Consider the following 14,656-nt stretch of genomic DNA (forward strand, 5'->3'; position numbering starts at 1 on the left):
CCATGACTGGGCTCTACCCAGGCCGGTGGGCGGCTCGGTCCGCTTCAGAACAGCGGCGTCCTCGCCCGCACCAGGCCTGGGACAGTCTCTTTGTAAGATTTCTGGCAAAGGCTCTATAAAGTTGGACCTCCCAGCCGTCAGACTTGACCACATTCTGGAGGAGTCAAGGCGGGAAGCGAAAGACTACTCCGAGGGTGCAGAACACGAGCCGCAGCCCCGCCCCACCGTCTGTCCGCACGCACCTCCGCCGGAAGTCGGCCTGGCCGATGGCGTCGCGTGATGACGTCACGGATCCACCGGAAGTCTGGGGACGCGCTCTAGAGGCGCGGACCAGGTGCGGCTGGCGTTAGACTGGTCTCGGCGGTAAGTCCGCCTCCACTGGGCTGTTAGATACCCGGGCTGGCACAGGGCCCTTCGTCTCCCTGTTTGACTCGCCCTTCCCCTTTGTGTATGGAGCTGCAGCCCCACCTCCACCCCTCCTGGCGCACAGATCTTCTGCACCTCCCATCCCCCCAACCCCGGTTTCGGCTCCCGGGGAAAGCGCCGGCCAGGCCCACCCGCTGGGATCTTCGGACGGAGAGTAGCATCGGGAATGCTTTTCTGTTGGGTCCCCAGCGTGGGCTCCTCAGGTATAGGGATAAACACCGAGATCCAAGGCTCCCGGGTTATTTCTTCCCAATGAGCTTTTTGTCTAGAAATCTTACAGCCCCGTACATCCTGCGGGGTCTCAACATCCCTTGACTTCCAAATTCTTTTACACAATGTATTCCGCCCCTGACTCCTAGCCTGTCATATTATGTGAGGGTTGAATTGATGTCTCCGCAGCCAGATCCAGCTTCCTAGAGGAGCCATGTCTCCTGCAGCTTTGGGTGCCACCTGTTGTGCCGGGCGCACGCCGCTGAACAAGAGGAGATGCCTTTTGGATTCTCCGTGAATGTTCGGAGGAGGAATGCCAGAGCTGCCGGCCGAAAACTATCCAAACAAAAGAAATATGTAGGCTGGGGACCTGAATCACTTCGTGAGAGAATTGCTGCTCTTTGTTTCCTCTGTCTTATCTCGTGAGGATTTTCTAGTTTGGTTATCTTAATTGGAAGTTCTGCCCAGAACCATATCTGCCAAGGCCAATAGTAACCATTTCCAGTTTCTTAATACAGGCCTGTGTGTTGACTCTGGTCCCCCTGGGTGATCCCTGATTGTTGTGGTCACTGTCCTGGAGGGATCTTCATAGGACAGCATGCCTGATCCTGGCTGGGGCCCCCTGACTGCCTCTGGTGGATGCTTGTTCCAAGAGCAATGTCAGCAGATTCTTTTGGTTACCTTCATATCAGTGTCATTGTGAATATTTATATTCAGGGGAGTAAAAGACTGATTTATCGTTGTGGGAGGGAAGGGGGATGCATTTTGCATATTCTTCCCCACTTATTTTGGGATTTGCAGGCAGGAGATGCCACAAGGCAGACCACAGTGGTTTGATTAGGAAACTTTTGAAGGGTGACCAGGTGGGAAGCCCCACTGAGAGACAATTTGTGCTTGAAGGATGAAGAATTCTGCTTGGAGTCCCTTAGGGAATTGGAGTCACTTAGGGAATTGATGTCTGAGAATATGTGTTGGACTATATCCCTCAGTAATAGTCACACTCTTTCTGTTCCTTTGTAGCCCCAGGATGGACTTTCTGGTTCTCTTCTTGTTCTACTTGGCTTTTATGCTGATTGGTGTTGTTACGATCTGCATCTGCTCGAAAACCCATTGCTTTAAAGGCCTGGTCAGAAGAGGAGCACAGGTAACAGTGATGGTTGGAGACCACGGGATTTTGGATACCACCAGTCTAAAAGGCTCACCAGTTTTCTGTCAGAACAAAAAAGAGATGTCATTTTTTATTCGTTCGTTCACTTGTCCTTTCATTTATGGCACTTGCGGTATATTCGAAAGTCTCTCTCTTTCTGTTTTTGTTACTGTTGAAAGTAATCTTTTTTTAAAAAATTTATTTAATTTATTTATTTTCCCTTTTTTTGGGCTGTGTCGGGTCTTAGTTGCAGCACACAGGATCTTTGTTGAGGTATGCGGGATCTCTTCGTTCCGGTGCTTGGGTTTCTCTCTCTAGTTGCGGCGCTCAGACTTCTCTCTAGTTGTGGTGCGCGGGTTTTCTCTCTCTAGTTGTGGCACGTGAGCTCCAGAGCATGTGGGCTCTGTAGTTTGCAGCACGCAGGCTCTCTCGTTGAGGCTCGTGTGCTCAGTAGTTGTGGCACGTGGGCATGTGGAATGTTAGTTCCCAGATCAGGTAATGAACCCGCATCCCCTGCATTGGAAGGTGGATTCTTTACCACTGGACCACCAGGGAAGTCCCAAAAGTAATCTTTTGATGATGCTTTAAGAGAAGATAGCATTCTTAAGGTTGGCTGTTTTTCTCTAGAGTTGATGCCTGTAGTTGGGCATGGATGTGAGCAGTGTCTGCCTGGAGGGGCCTGATGGGTGAAACTGGGGGTAGTGTGAGTAGAAAGCTGAACATCGGGCCGCCCACACTCCTCCAGGGATCAAAGTGAGCAGAATTGGGGTGAGCAGCCTTGGGAAGGGGTTGGCCTGGTGGGGGGACCTGGGCTAATGCTCCGTGATCTGGAGGTCGACTCTGGAACCTAGGATTGAACCCAAGGCAGGGAAAGGCTACATTAACAGATCACATCAGCATTACCTGATCCAGCCCCTCTGCTCACCTCTCTTTGCCTGAAGACCCCAACTTAGTGCCTTGTTTGGGGTCAGGATGGAAATGGAGGAGTTGACATCATAGGAAGGCCAGCTGAGGGAAGCCCTCCTCTTTATTCTCACTTAAATCTCTTCTCTGCTCACATGCAGAAACATGCCTTAATATCACCAACATTGCTGGCTGAAAGGGAAGCATCTAATTTGTTTAGGTGTGGGGAGAAAGAGAAATGAAACTGAACCTTTCTCTTTTCTTTTGTTTCAGATAATTTCGTATATAATTCCAGAATGCCTTCGGAGAGCCATGCTAAGATTGCTTCATTACCTCTTCCATACACGGTATTTATATTTCAGAGTTTAAGTATTATCTTCTTTTCTGTTTCGATTATTAACTGTTGCTGTCCTCTAGCTCTAGGAGGTTCCTTGTTTGTTTCCAGCATGATACAGGGAGGGATGCTGCAGGGATCAAGAGTCCTGGGTTCAGAACCTCTACTGACAGATAATCTGCCTTTTATCTCTGGGGTTTTGACATATCAAATTTTAAGTATCGATACTTAAAGAATGGGAAAGTATTGACGTGCGTTTCTGTAAAAAGAAATATATACTGATACTGAGACCTCAGTTCCCAACAAAGATGATGATGATAATAGATAACATTTATTGAGCACTTACTATGTGGTAGGCACTAGGTGAAATGTTTCACATGATTTCTAATGTAATTCTTACTGTTGTCTCAAACCCAAAGGAAGTGGTTGTCCGTTGGTTCACCTCCTGTAGTGTGGTGTGATTTTTTCACAGAGAAGCCCCTGTGAACAAGTCTTGTACCTGTGTCCTTTCAGAAACCACACCTTTGTTATCCTGCATCTCATCTTGCAAGGAATGGTTTATACTGAATACACCTGGGAAATATTTGGCCTCTGTCAAGAGCTGGAGTTCTCCTTGAATTACCTTTTTCTGCCTTATCTGCTGCTGATTGTAAACCTGTTTTTTTTTGCCCTAAGTTGTGAAACAAACCCTGGTAAGTTGAGGCTCTTAGTATAGAAAATGGTGACAGATCAACTGTCTGTCTCGCTGACAGTGCTACAAACAAGTAGTGATCCCTCCAAGGGCTTTGCAAAAAATTTGGTATGTAGGGTTTGCATGATCTTTCAGTTCTGAATGTTTTCTAGCTTTATTTTTTTCTTCTTTGTCCCACAGATTATTTAGAACTATTTAAACATTATCACTTAACTGTGTTATATACAGAGCTTGCCGTCTATATGAAACTGTTTCTTTTAAAGTTGTTACTGATATTTGCATTATGCCCAGGCATGTGGTCAGTTTCTGTAAGTGATCCATGTGTTCTTGAAAAGAGTATTATATTTTCTAGTCCTTGGGCACAGGCAATGACATAAGTCCATTAGATCAAGATGTTAATTATGTTCAGATTTTTATATTCATACTAATATTTTTGTTTGATTACTGAGAGAGGTATGTGGTCTCATTCTGTTGGTAGATTTGACAGATTTTTTCCTTCACATATTTTGAAGCTATTATATGTGTGTGTATGTGTGTGTGTGTGTATAATAGTTATATATACTCATATTAGATGTATTCAAGTTTAGAATTAGTATCATCTCTTGAATCTTTTTTCAAAATACAGTGAGCCTCTTTGTTACTAGTAATACTCTTTGCTCTCAAGTCTCCTTTGTCTGATACTCATATTTACTATTACACTGTTTTTAGATATATACTTGCTAGGTATTTTTTTTTCCATCCACTTATTTTAATAAATTAAATTTATTTATTTATTTATTTTAAATTTTTGGCTGCGTTGGGTCTTCATTGCTGTGTGCGGGCTTTCTCTAGTTACAGTGAGCAGGGCCTACTCTTCGCTGTGGTGCACGGGCTTCTCATTGTGGTGGCTTCTCTTGTTGCAGAGCACAGGCTCTAGCTGTGCAGGCTCAGTAGTTGTGGTGCACGGGCTTAGTTACTCCGCAGCATGTGGGACCTTCCCCCACCAGGGCTCGAACCTGTGTCTCCTGCGTTGGCAGGTGGATTCTTAACCACCGCACCACCAGGGAAGTCCCCATTCCCTTATTTTAATCTTTTCTATCCTTGAAGGACCAAATGTCCATTAATTAATGAACAGATAAATAAAATGCGATATACCTGTTGGATGGAATGTTATTCAACCATAAGGAGGAATGAAGTACTTATACATCCTATAACATGGGTGAATCTTGGAAGCGTTATGCTCAATGAAAGAAGCCAGATACAAAAGACCACATATTGTATGATTCCATTTATATGAAGTATCCAAAAAAGGCAAATCCATAGAGACAGAAAGTAGATTAGTGGTTGCCATGGGTTGTGGGATTAGAGAAATGGAGAATGACTGCTGAAAGGATTTCTTTTTGGGGTGATGAAAATGTTCTAAAGTTGATTGTAGTGGTGGTCGTACAACTCTGTGACTATAAAAACCACTGAATGGGGGCTTCCCTGTGGGCGCAGTGGTTAAGAACCCGCCTGCCAATGCAGGGGACACGGGTTTGAGCCGTGGTCTGGGAAGACCCCACATGCCGCGGAGAAGCTAAGCCTGTGTGCCATAACTCCTGAGCCTGCATGCCACAACTGCTGAGCCTCTGCGCCACATCTGAGCCTGCATGCCACAACTACTGAGCCCTGTGCCACAACTACTGAGCCCGCAGGCTGCAACTACTGAGCCCGTGTGCCACAACTACTGAGCCCGTGCGCCACAACTATTGAGCCTCAGCGCCACATCTACTGAGCCCACCTGCCACAACTACTGAGCCCACGCCCCACAACTACTGAGCCTGCGCACCACAACTACTGAGCCCGCATGCCGCAACTACTGAGCCCGCGTGCCACAACTACTGAGCCCGTGCGCCACAATTACTGAAGCCCACGTACCTAGAGCCCGTGCTCTGCTACAAGAGAAGCCACCACAATGAGAAGCCCGTGCACCTCAACAAAGAGTAGCCCCTGCTCACGACAACTGGAGAAAGCCCGTGCGCAGCAATGAAGACCCAATGCAGCCAAAAATAAATAATAAATAAGTTAATTAATTTTAAAAAAACAACATTGGATGGTACACTTTAAATGGGTGAATTGGGTTTATGAACTATATCTCAAAGCTGTTAATTTAAAAAATAAATTATTTGGAATATTAAATACAGCAGTTTTAGTTGTGCTTTGCCAGGACAGATTGTGTGAACATCTGGTCCACTGTATTGCTCGAAACTGACACTTGTCCTTCCTTTTTCAGGTACCATAACAAAAGCAAATGAATTACTCTTTCTTCAAGTTTATGAATTTGATGAAGGGATGTTCCCAAAGAACGTGAGGTGTTCTACTTGTGATTTAAGGAAACCAGCGCGATCCAAGCACTGCAGTAAGTCTGGTTCTGGCCCCTCCAGCTCTGCCCTCGCACAGCAGACAAGTGGGCTTCATCTGTAAGGGAATGTTACATAAATCTAGAAGCAGGGCCATTTGACCTCCAGACATGAGGCGGCCTCTGTTGGTAGGGGATAGTTAGATAGTGGTTTCTTTGAGATGCCTAGAGGTGAGGTCTTGTGTTCTCCTGTAGTGGGTAACCTTCAGCTCTAGGCAAAACAGCCCTTCCTTTGCCACATGGCAGTGCTTACTGCTCAAGAGATGTTTCTGTAGGATGTTGTGTTTGCAGACTTCAGTCCTGGCAGAGCTACTCTTCTGGGCAGTGGCCAAGATTCTAGGTTAGTGCTGTCCAACAAAAATATAATGTGAGCCACCGATGTGATTTAAAATTTTCTAGTAGCCATGTTGCAAAAGTAAAAATAAATGGGAAAAATTTATTTTAATTATATGTCACTTAAGATATCTAAAATACCATTTTAACATGTAATCAGTATGAAAATATCATTCGTGGATTTTTTTATATTCTGTTTTCATACTAATTCCTTGCAATTCCGTGTTTTTTACATTTACAGTACATCTCAATAGACACTAAATTTTTTTTTTTTTTTTTTTGTGGTACGCGAGCCTCTCACTGTTGTGGTCTTTCCCGCTGTGGAGCACAGGCTCCAGACGTGCAGACTCAGCAGCCATGGCTCACGGGCCCAGCTGCTCCACGGCATGTGGGATCTTCCCGGACCGGGGCACGAACCCGTGTCCCCTGCCTCAGCAGGCGGATTCTCAACCACTGCGCCACCAGGGAAGCCTGACACTAAATTTTTATTGGAAATTCTTGATCTGTATTTAGATTTCATAAAACTTACAGTTGAAAGAGCTGATTCACATACTGAAGCTATTCTAGACATTCTTAAAAGTTTTTCAATGACTGAATCAGTACCAAAACATCATTTTTCTTGGGACTTCCCTGGTGGCACAGTGGTTAAGAATCCGCCTGCCAATGCAGGGGATACGGGTTTGAGCCCTGGTCCAGAAAGATCCCACACACCGCAGAGCAGCTAAGCCCGTGTGCCACAACTACTGAAGCCCACACACCTAGAGCCCATGCTCTGCAACAAGAGAAGCCATAGCAATGAGAAGCCCGCGCACCGCAACGAAGAGTAGCCCCCACTCACCGCTGCTAGAGAAAGCCCGTGCACAGCAACGAAGACCCAACGCAGCCAAAATAAATAAACAAATAAATAAACCAGCATTTTTTGTTTAATATCCATATCTATATTGACATAATGGTTCGTCTTTATCAGAAGAATTGATTTGACTTTAAAGCAAAAGCATCAGTTTTAAAATTATGTCTGTCCAAGTTAATAAGTTCACTAATTATCACTATAAGTTCACTAAAATTATGTCTGACCAAGTTAATAAGTTCAGCATTATTCACATTGATCTCAAAGGAGCAATGCATAATTGAAAAACAACTGCGAATTTATCAATATCAACAAAGTATTCTTTCAAGTTTCTCTTGTGGCCACATTTCAAGTGCTCATTACTCACATGTGGCTACTGTATTGTCCCCTTCGGTTCTGAAAGCTTGGTGACAGCAGCTGCCATTGACAGTACCAGCTCATCCTGCTAGTGTCAGTGTGTGAAACTCTCGGTAGGAGTGCACGGTGTCATTATCAAGGATCAACGCAGGGTTGTGGCCCCCCCATTTCTGTGCAGGTGTGTGCAACCGGTGTGTGCACCGCTTTGACCATCACTGTGTGTGGGTGAACAACTGCATCGGGGCCTGGAACATCAGGTACTTCCTCTTCTACCTCTTGACATTGACGGCCTCGGCTGCCACCATGGCTGTGGTGAGCACTGTGTTTCTAGTCCAGCTGGTGATGGTGTCGGACTTGTACCTGGAGACTTACATCAATGACTTTGGACACTTGCAGGTGGTTGACACTGTCTTTGTTGTTCAGGTAATTAATATTCAGGTAATTATGTTGTGGGCTGTATGTTTCTGACTTAAGGTTTAAAAATTGGAAAAAGGGCATTTGTTTTCTAAGTCAAAACGTGAAGGCATTCCTTTTTTAAAAAATTGATATATAATTTTAAAAAATCAATATATAATTCACACACCATAAAATTCACCCTTTTAAAGTGTACAGTTCAGTGGTTTTAGTATATTCACAGAACCACATAACCATCACCACAATCTAATTTCAGAACATCTCATCATCTGCAAAAGAAACTCTTATCTATTAGCAGTGACTCCCCATTCCCTTTTTCCCCAGACCCAGGCAGCCACCAGTTTACTTTCTGTCTTTATGGGTTTGCCCTTTCTGGTCATTTCACATAAATGGAATCATACAATATGTAGCCTTTTGAGCTGGTTTCTTTCACTTAGCATAATATGTTCAAAGCTCATTCATTTTGTAGCATGAATCAGTGCTTCATTCCTTTTTATGGCTAAATAACATTCTGTGGTAATCATTTGAGGAACCACCACACTGATTTCCAAAACATTTGCATCATTTACATTCCCACCAGCAATCTATGAAGGTTCCAATTTCTCCACATTCTTAACAATACTTGTTATTATCTTTTTTTTAATTATAGCCATATAGTGGGTATGAAGTGATACCTTACTGTGGTTTGATTTGCATTTACCCTAATGACTAATGATATTGAGCATCTTTTCATGTGCTTATTGGCCATTAGTATATCTTCTTTGGAGAAGAAAGTTTAAGGGAGAAGCAGCTCATTTTTATTTGGGTTGTCTTTTATTCTTGTGTTGCAAGAGTTCTTTTTTGTATTCTGGACACTTGACTCTTATCAGATACAGGATGTGCAAATATTTTCTCCCATTCTGTTGGTTGTCTTTTCACTTTTTTGATAGTTTTCTTTGAGGCACAGAAGTTTTAAATTTTTTTTTTTTAGAAGTTTTAAATTTTGATGTTCAACTTATTTTTTCTTTTGTTGCTTTTGCTGTAGTGTCATAGCTAAGAAATCATTGCTTAATCCAAGATCATGAAGATTTACACTTAAATATTCTTTAAAGTATTTTATAATTTTAGCTCTTACATTTAGGTCTTTAATCATTTTGAGTTAATTATTATTATTATTTTTTTTGCGGTACGCGGGCCTCTCACTGTTGTGGCCTCTCCCGTTGCGGAGCACAGGCTCCGGACACGCAGGCTGAGCGGCCATGGCTCACGGGCCCAGCCGCTCCACGGCATCTGGGATCCTCCCGGACCGGGACACGAACCCGTGTCCCCTGCATCAGCAGGTGGACTCTCAACCACTGCGCCACCAGGGAAGCCCCAACTTTATTCTTTAGTTTGTGGATATCCAGTTGTTCCAGCATCATTTATTTATTTATTTATATTTTTGGCTGCGTTGGGCCTTCATTGCTGCACATGGGCTTTCTCTATTTGCAGCAAGTGAGGGCTACTCTTTGTTGTGGTGCACAGGCTTCTCATTGCGCTGGCTTCTCGTTGCAGAGCATGGGCTCTAGGTGCACGAGCTTAGTTGCTCCATGGCATGTGGGATCTTCCCAGACCAGGGCTCGAACCCGTGTCCCCTGCGTTGGCAGGCGGACTCTTAACCACTGTGCCACCAGGGTAGTCCCCCAGCATCATTTATTGAAAAGACTATTCTTTGCCATTAATTTACCATAATGTGAAAGTCAAAGCCATTCTTTAAAAACTCATTTGATTGCTAAAAGATTTCTATTTCATTTATGGGAAATGGCTTACGAGCAGTCTTTTTTTAGGTAACTGCCTAATTCTCCTTGAGTGTTTTTTTCCTTTTGTTTCAAAGAAAATAAAATGAGCAAGTGGGACGTATTAAATGAATGCAAGGTTGGTTCAATATTGGGAAATTGATTAGTATCTTATACAGCATTATTAAGTATTAGGAACAATGATATTATTTCTCTAGATGCTGAAAAGCCTGTCAAAAAATTCAATACCCATTATAATAAAAGCACTTAGAAAATAGGAATTGAAGGATATTGTCTTAATATGATAAAATACACACATAGTCCTAAAGCCTGCATCTTTCTTTTTAACTCTTATTTTTTTTTTTTTTTTTTTTTTTTGCGGTACGCGGGCCTCTCACTGTTGTGGTCTCTCCCGTTGCGGAGCACAGGCTCCGGACGTGCAGGCTCAGCGGCCATGGTTCACGGGCCCGGCCGCTCCGCGGCATGTGGGATCTTCCCGGACCGGAGCACGAACCCGTGTCCCCTGCATCGGCAGGCGGACTCTCAACCACTGCGCCACCAGGGAAGCCCTTAACTCTTATTTTAAAATAATGATAGATTTACAGGAGGTTACAGGAATCCTGTGCACCCCTAAGCTCCTCTCCCCATGCCAGAATCCCTGTGCAACCACAGCACAAAAGCAAGAAATTGACATTGGCACAGTCCACAGTGTCAGTTATATATGTGTTCGTTTGTGTTGTGTGTGTAGCTCTGTGCAGTTTGTCACATGTGTAGCTTTGCGTAATTGCCACCACAACTAAGGTGCTCTTCTGTCTATCACCACAGACTCCCTGTGTTATCCCTGATACCCACATCCTCCTCCCTACCTCCCTAATGCCTGGCCACCATTCATCTGTTTTCTGTCTTTGTTATTATGTTATTTATTGTTACATACATGGAATCCTACAGTAGCATTTTGTGATTGGTTTTTTTCACTCAGCACAGTTTCCTTGAGATTCATCCTAGTGTTTGCATGTATCAGTAGTTCATTCCTTCTTACTGCCGTATAGTTTTCCGTGGTGAGAATGGATCGCAGTTTGTTTAATGAGTTAGCCTTTGAATGACATTTGGGTGATTTCCAGTGTTTGGCTATCACTAACGAGACTGCTATGAACATTGGTTTAGAAGCTGCTGTGTGAAAAGAAGTCTTCAGTGTGATTGTTGGGTTGTATGGTAAGTCCATTTTAAGTTTTGGAAAGGAGAACCACACTGTTTTGCAGAGTGCTTGTACCTTTCTACATTCTCCTCCCCAGGGATGGGGGAGTAAGTGGTTTCTCTGCATCTTTGCCAGGTTTATCATTATCACTGATTTTCACTTCAGCTGTTCTCATAGGTATGTCATGATACCTCCTTGTTGTTTTAACCTTGAGTAGTTTTTATTCTCAAGTTTTTTCCCAATTATGTAAATTTGTAATCATACTGAAAAGTTAAAAGAATAACAGAGTGACTACCCATATACCTTCCACCTAGATTTTAAAATTGTTAACATTTTAATCTGTTTTCTTTCTATACGTGTGTATATATTTCTCCGTATTATTAGAAATAAGTTGGAGACGATGTTGCTTCACCCCTAAATACCTGAGCATGCATTTTTTCAGAATGTCAACATTCTCATACGTATCTACAATTCTATTATCCCATGTAAGAAAAGTAATAATAAATCTATATACTCTCTAGTCCATATTCAGGTTTCCCCGTTGTTTCAAATATGTCTTTTATAGCTCTTCTACCTCCTTGAACCAGATTCCATTTTATAGTTAAGCATTACATTTGAATATTACGTCCTTTTATTCTAAAATAATGCCCCTGCTTTTTTTCATTAAATTGACGTTTAGTAGTCTAGTTATCTTTTAAAATGTCCCATGTTCTAGATTTTTCTTTTCCTAATTGTCATCTAATTTTTCTCTTTCTTTATATTAGTGTAAACTGGAAGTTAGTTCTAGAGCCTTGATTAGATTCAAGTTAAATGTTTTTGGCAAAAATGCTTCCTAGGTAGGGATGTGTATTTCATAGTGCATCCCATCAGGTGACATAGGAGCAGTGAAGCCCAGGTTGATTCATTGGTTTACGGAGGTGACCACCAGTTCCCTCCACTCGTGAAGTGCATTTTCCCCTTTGCAGTGGGTAATCTTGTGTATATGGTTTTGTTTTTGTATTTAGGACTTTCTTTAGGATAGATTTCCAACAACATAAATACTGGGTCAAAGACTGACAACATTTATAAGTCTTCCGATATTTATATATGTTGTCAAATTGCTTTTTAAAACCTGTGGTTAGAGCAGTGTGTAAGTGTTCCTTTCACTGCATAAGAGCAGGCATTGATGATGCCTGGGATGGGAAGTGCTTCTAGTTTGACAGAATACGGTTTACCCTTTTTTACAAATTACATTTCTTTCATTACTTTTGATTACTTTCCTTGTCTGTCAGTCATTGGTATATCTTTTTTTGTGAATTCTGCCCTTTAATTGTTTACCTATTTGATATTAGAATAACTTTTGGTTTGAGGTCTTTGGATAATAATGGTAGTTCATTCTTGTTATATTTGTTTTCTGTTTGTGTGTCTCATTTTTTGTTGTTTAAAAAGCTTTAGACATTCTTCCTCATCGAATCTGTCTCTTTTCTTTGTAACTTCAGTTAGCAAGTCTCGCCCATCGGGAGTTTTGATAAGTATCTACTTCTTTTCTGCTAACTTTCAAAAATATTGAACTCTTTCAGAATTATTTGTCTACCATAAAAACGAACTTATACAAATTCAAGTAGACCAGAACTTTTAGGGGTCGGGGGAGGTGGGAGAAATAAGTGAAGGTAGTTATTCCAGTTGAAAGATGAATAAGTCCTGGGAATGTAACGTACAGCATGGTGACTGTAATTAACAATACTGTATTGTACATTTGAAAGTTGCCAGGAGAGTAGCTCATAAAGGTTCTCAACACACACACACAAATTGTAACTGTGAGGTGACAGATGTGTTAACTAACGTTATTGTAATCATTTCATTATATAATATATATAATCATTATGTTGTATATTATATGCACCTTAAACTTTCATAATGTTACATGCCAATTATATCTCTACAAAGCCGGGGGGGGGAGAAGAAAATTTAAAACATCTTGGACAAAAATAAAATATAAACTGGGAATTATTCCCCTCCCCTCCCAACAGTTTCATTCTCCAGAGACAACCACTTTTATAGTTTGGTGTACATTCAGGCTTTTTCTCTCTGTTTATTTATATGGCCATACACTTTCATGGAGTTAGTTTTGTTTTTACACAAATAGGATTCCATTGTGATTTTTGCATTTTGTCTTTCTTGTTGGGCAATATATTACCAACATCTTTTCCATATTAGTACATAGACACTGACCTAATTTAAAGGCTCCTTGTTGTTCCATAGTATGACTATCCCAGAGTTTTACTCTTCCTCCTGGATGGACATTTAACTTGTTTCTTTTGGGAAGAGGGGCTATTAAAATCAGTGCTACAGTGAATACCCTTGTACGTGTATTTCTGTGGTCGTATTGTTTTCAGAGAGAGATTGATCTCTTCTGTCCGTCTGGACTTTATGTTGATGCATGAACTAAGATCTACATTCATTTCTCTGTTTATTTTCTGAATAGCTAACTGGCATCATCTCCTGAGTGTCCTTCCCCTTTTCCTTCAATGCACACACTTAATTTATCCCATATGAAATTCTTCCTGGGAGGTTTGTCAGTGCTGTTTTTGGTTCTGATTTTGTGTTCAGTGGGTCAGATGTGTATGGAGGTGGGGGAGCTGGGAAGGCAGTTCTGAAGTGTATATGGACGTGACCATGGCCGGTGGTTCCTGACCCCGACTCGTGTCACAGCCTAGCTGCCTAACGTGCTGCTTCTTCTTTGCCCCCAGTACCTGTTCCTGACCTTCCCGAGGATTGTCTTCCTGTTGGGCTTTGTCGTGGTGCTGAGCTTCCTCCTGGGGAGCTACCTGTGCTTCTGTCTGTACCTGGCCGCTACCAACCAGACCACTAACGAGTGGTACAGAGGTGCCCGAGCCTGGTGCCAGCATTGCCCCCACGTGGCCTGGCCCCCGTCAGCAGAGCCCCAGGTTTACCGGAACATTCACTCCCGTGGGCTTTGGAGCAACCTTCGCGAGATCTTTCTACCTGCTGTTGCACATTATGAGAGAAAGAAGAAATAAGAATGGGAAGAGTGTTACTGCCTTTTAAATATAGTATATGTTTATTTATACATATGGATACTTTCTTCTTTTTTAAAAAATTTTTATTTATTTATTTGGTTGCGTTGGGTCTTCGTTACTGCACGTGGGCTTTCTCTAGTTGTGTCGAGCGGTGGCTTCTCTTATTGCGGAGCACGGGCTCTAGGCGCGCGGGCTTCAGTAGTTGTAGCTCATGGGCTCTAGAGCGCAGGCTCAGTACTTGTGGCACACGGGCTTAGTTGCTCCGCGGCATGTGGGATCTTCCCAGACCAGGGCTCGAACCCATGTCCCCTGCACTGGCAGGCGGATTCTTAACCACTGCACCACCAGGAAAGTCCTGGATACTTACTTTCTAAGCATTGGTTTATTTCTTTTTTCCCGGTTTCCACTGTGTTTATGAATTGGCTCTCAGTAGCTAAGGAAGGGAAGGGAAAACTAGTGTTTACTGAGTGCCTAAGCTTTGCCAGGTGCCATGCTAATAAACCCTGGGGCAGAAATACCCCTTGCTCATCCTCTGTTCATTCAGACGGCTGGAGTGGAGCATCTCTAAAGTCCTGGTGCCAAGGGGCTCAAAGGTGAATTCCCAGAGGTTCCAGTTGACCTTGGTCTCCCACTGGGCTCCTGGACAGG

General features: G+C 42.9%; 1 protein-coding gene across 6 annotated transcripts; it reads left to right on the plus strand.

The window, feature by feature from the left end:
* Window positions 1-291: 291 nt before the first annotated feature.
* On the plus strand, window positions 292-14,058 carry ZDHHC4 (zDHHC palmitoyltransferase 4). 6 transcript variants are annotated; one of them, XM_079946583.1, is made up of 8 exons: window positions 292-363; window positions 826-1,058; window positions 1,657-1,780; window positions 2,960-3,033; window positions 3,534-3,712; window positions 5,963-6,088; window positions 7,804-8,048; window positions 13,718-14,058. In XM_079946583.1, exons 2-8 carry the CDS (start codon window positions 913-915, stop codon window positions 14,006-14,008), a joined length of 1,185 nt encoding a protein of 394 aa, XP_079802709.1. In that variant the 5' UTR covers window positions 292-363; window positions 826-912; the 3' UTR covers window positions 14,009-14,058. The 6 variants fall into 6 exon arrangements, with proteins under 6 accessions (XP_079802709.1, XP_079802712.1, XP_079802710.1 ...); XM_079946586.1 differs by having other exon boundaries at window positions 826-993; XM_079946584.1 differs by having other exon boundaries at window positions 312-334.
* The last annotated feature ends 598 nt before the right edge of the window (window positions 14,059-14,656 follow it).

Source organism: Stenella coeruleoalba, assembly GCF_951394435.1.
Source record: "Stenella coeruleoalba genome assembly, chromosome: 15".
Lineage (NCBI taxonomy): Eukaryota > Metazoa > Chordata > Mammalia > Artiodactyla > Delphinidae > Stenella > Stenella coeruleoalba.

Coding starts and splice junctions, on each gene's coding strand:
- ZDHHC4 (XM_079946583.1), top strand. CDS start 913: ATGCCTTTTGGATTCTCCGTGAATGTTCGGAGGAGGAATGCCAGAGCT. Junction 1,059..1,656: donor TGTTTCCTCTGTCTTATCTC/GTGAGGATTTTC, acceptor GTTCCTTTGTAG/CCCCAGGATGGACTTTCTGG. Junction 3,034..3,533: donor CATTACCTCTTCCATACACG/GTATTTATATTT, acceptor GTGTCCTTTCAG/AAACCACACCTTTGTTATCC.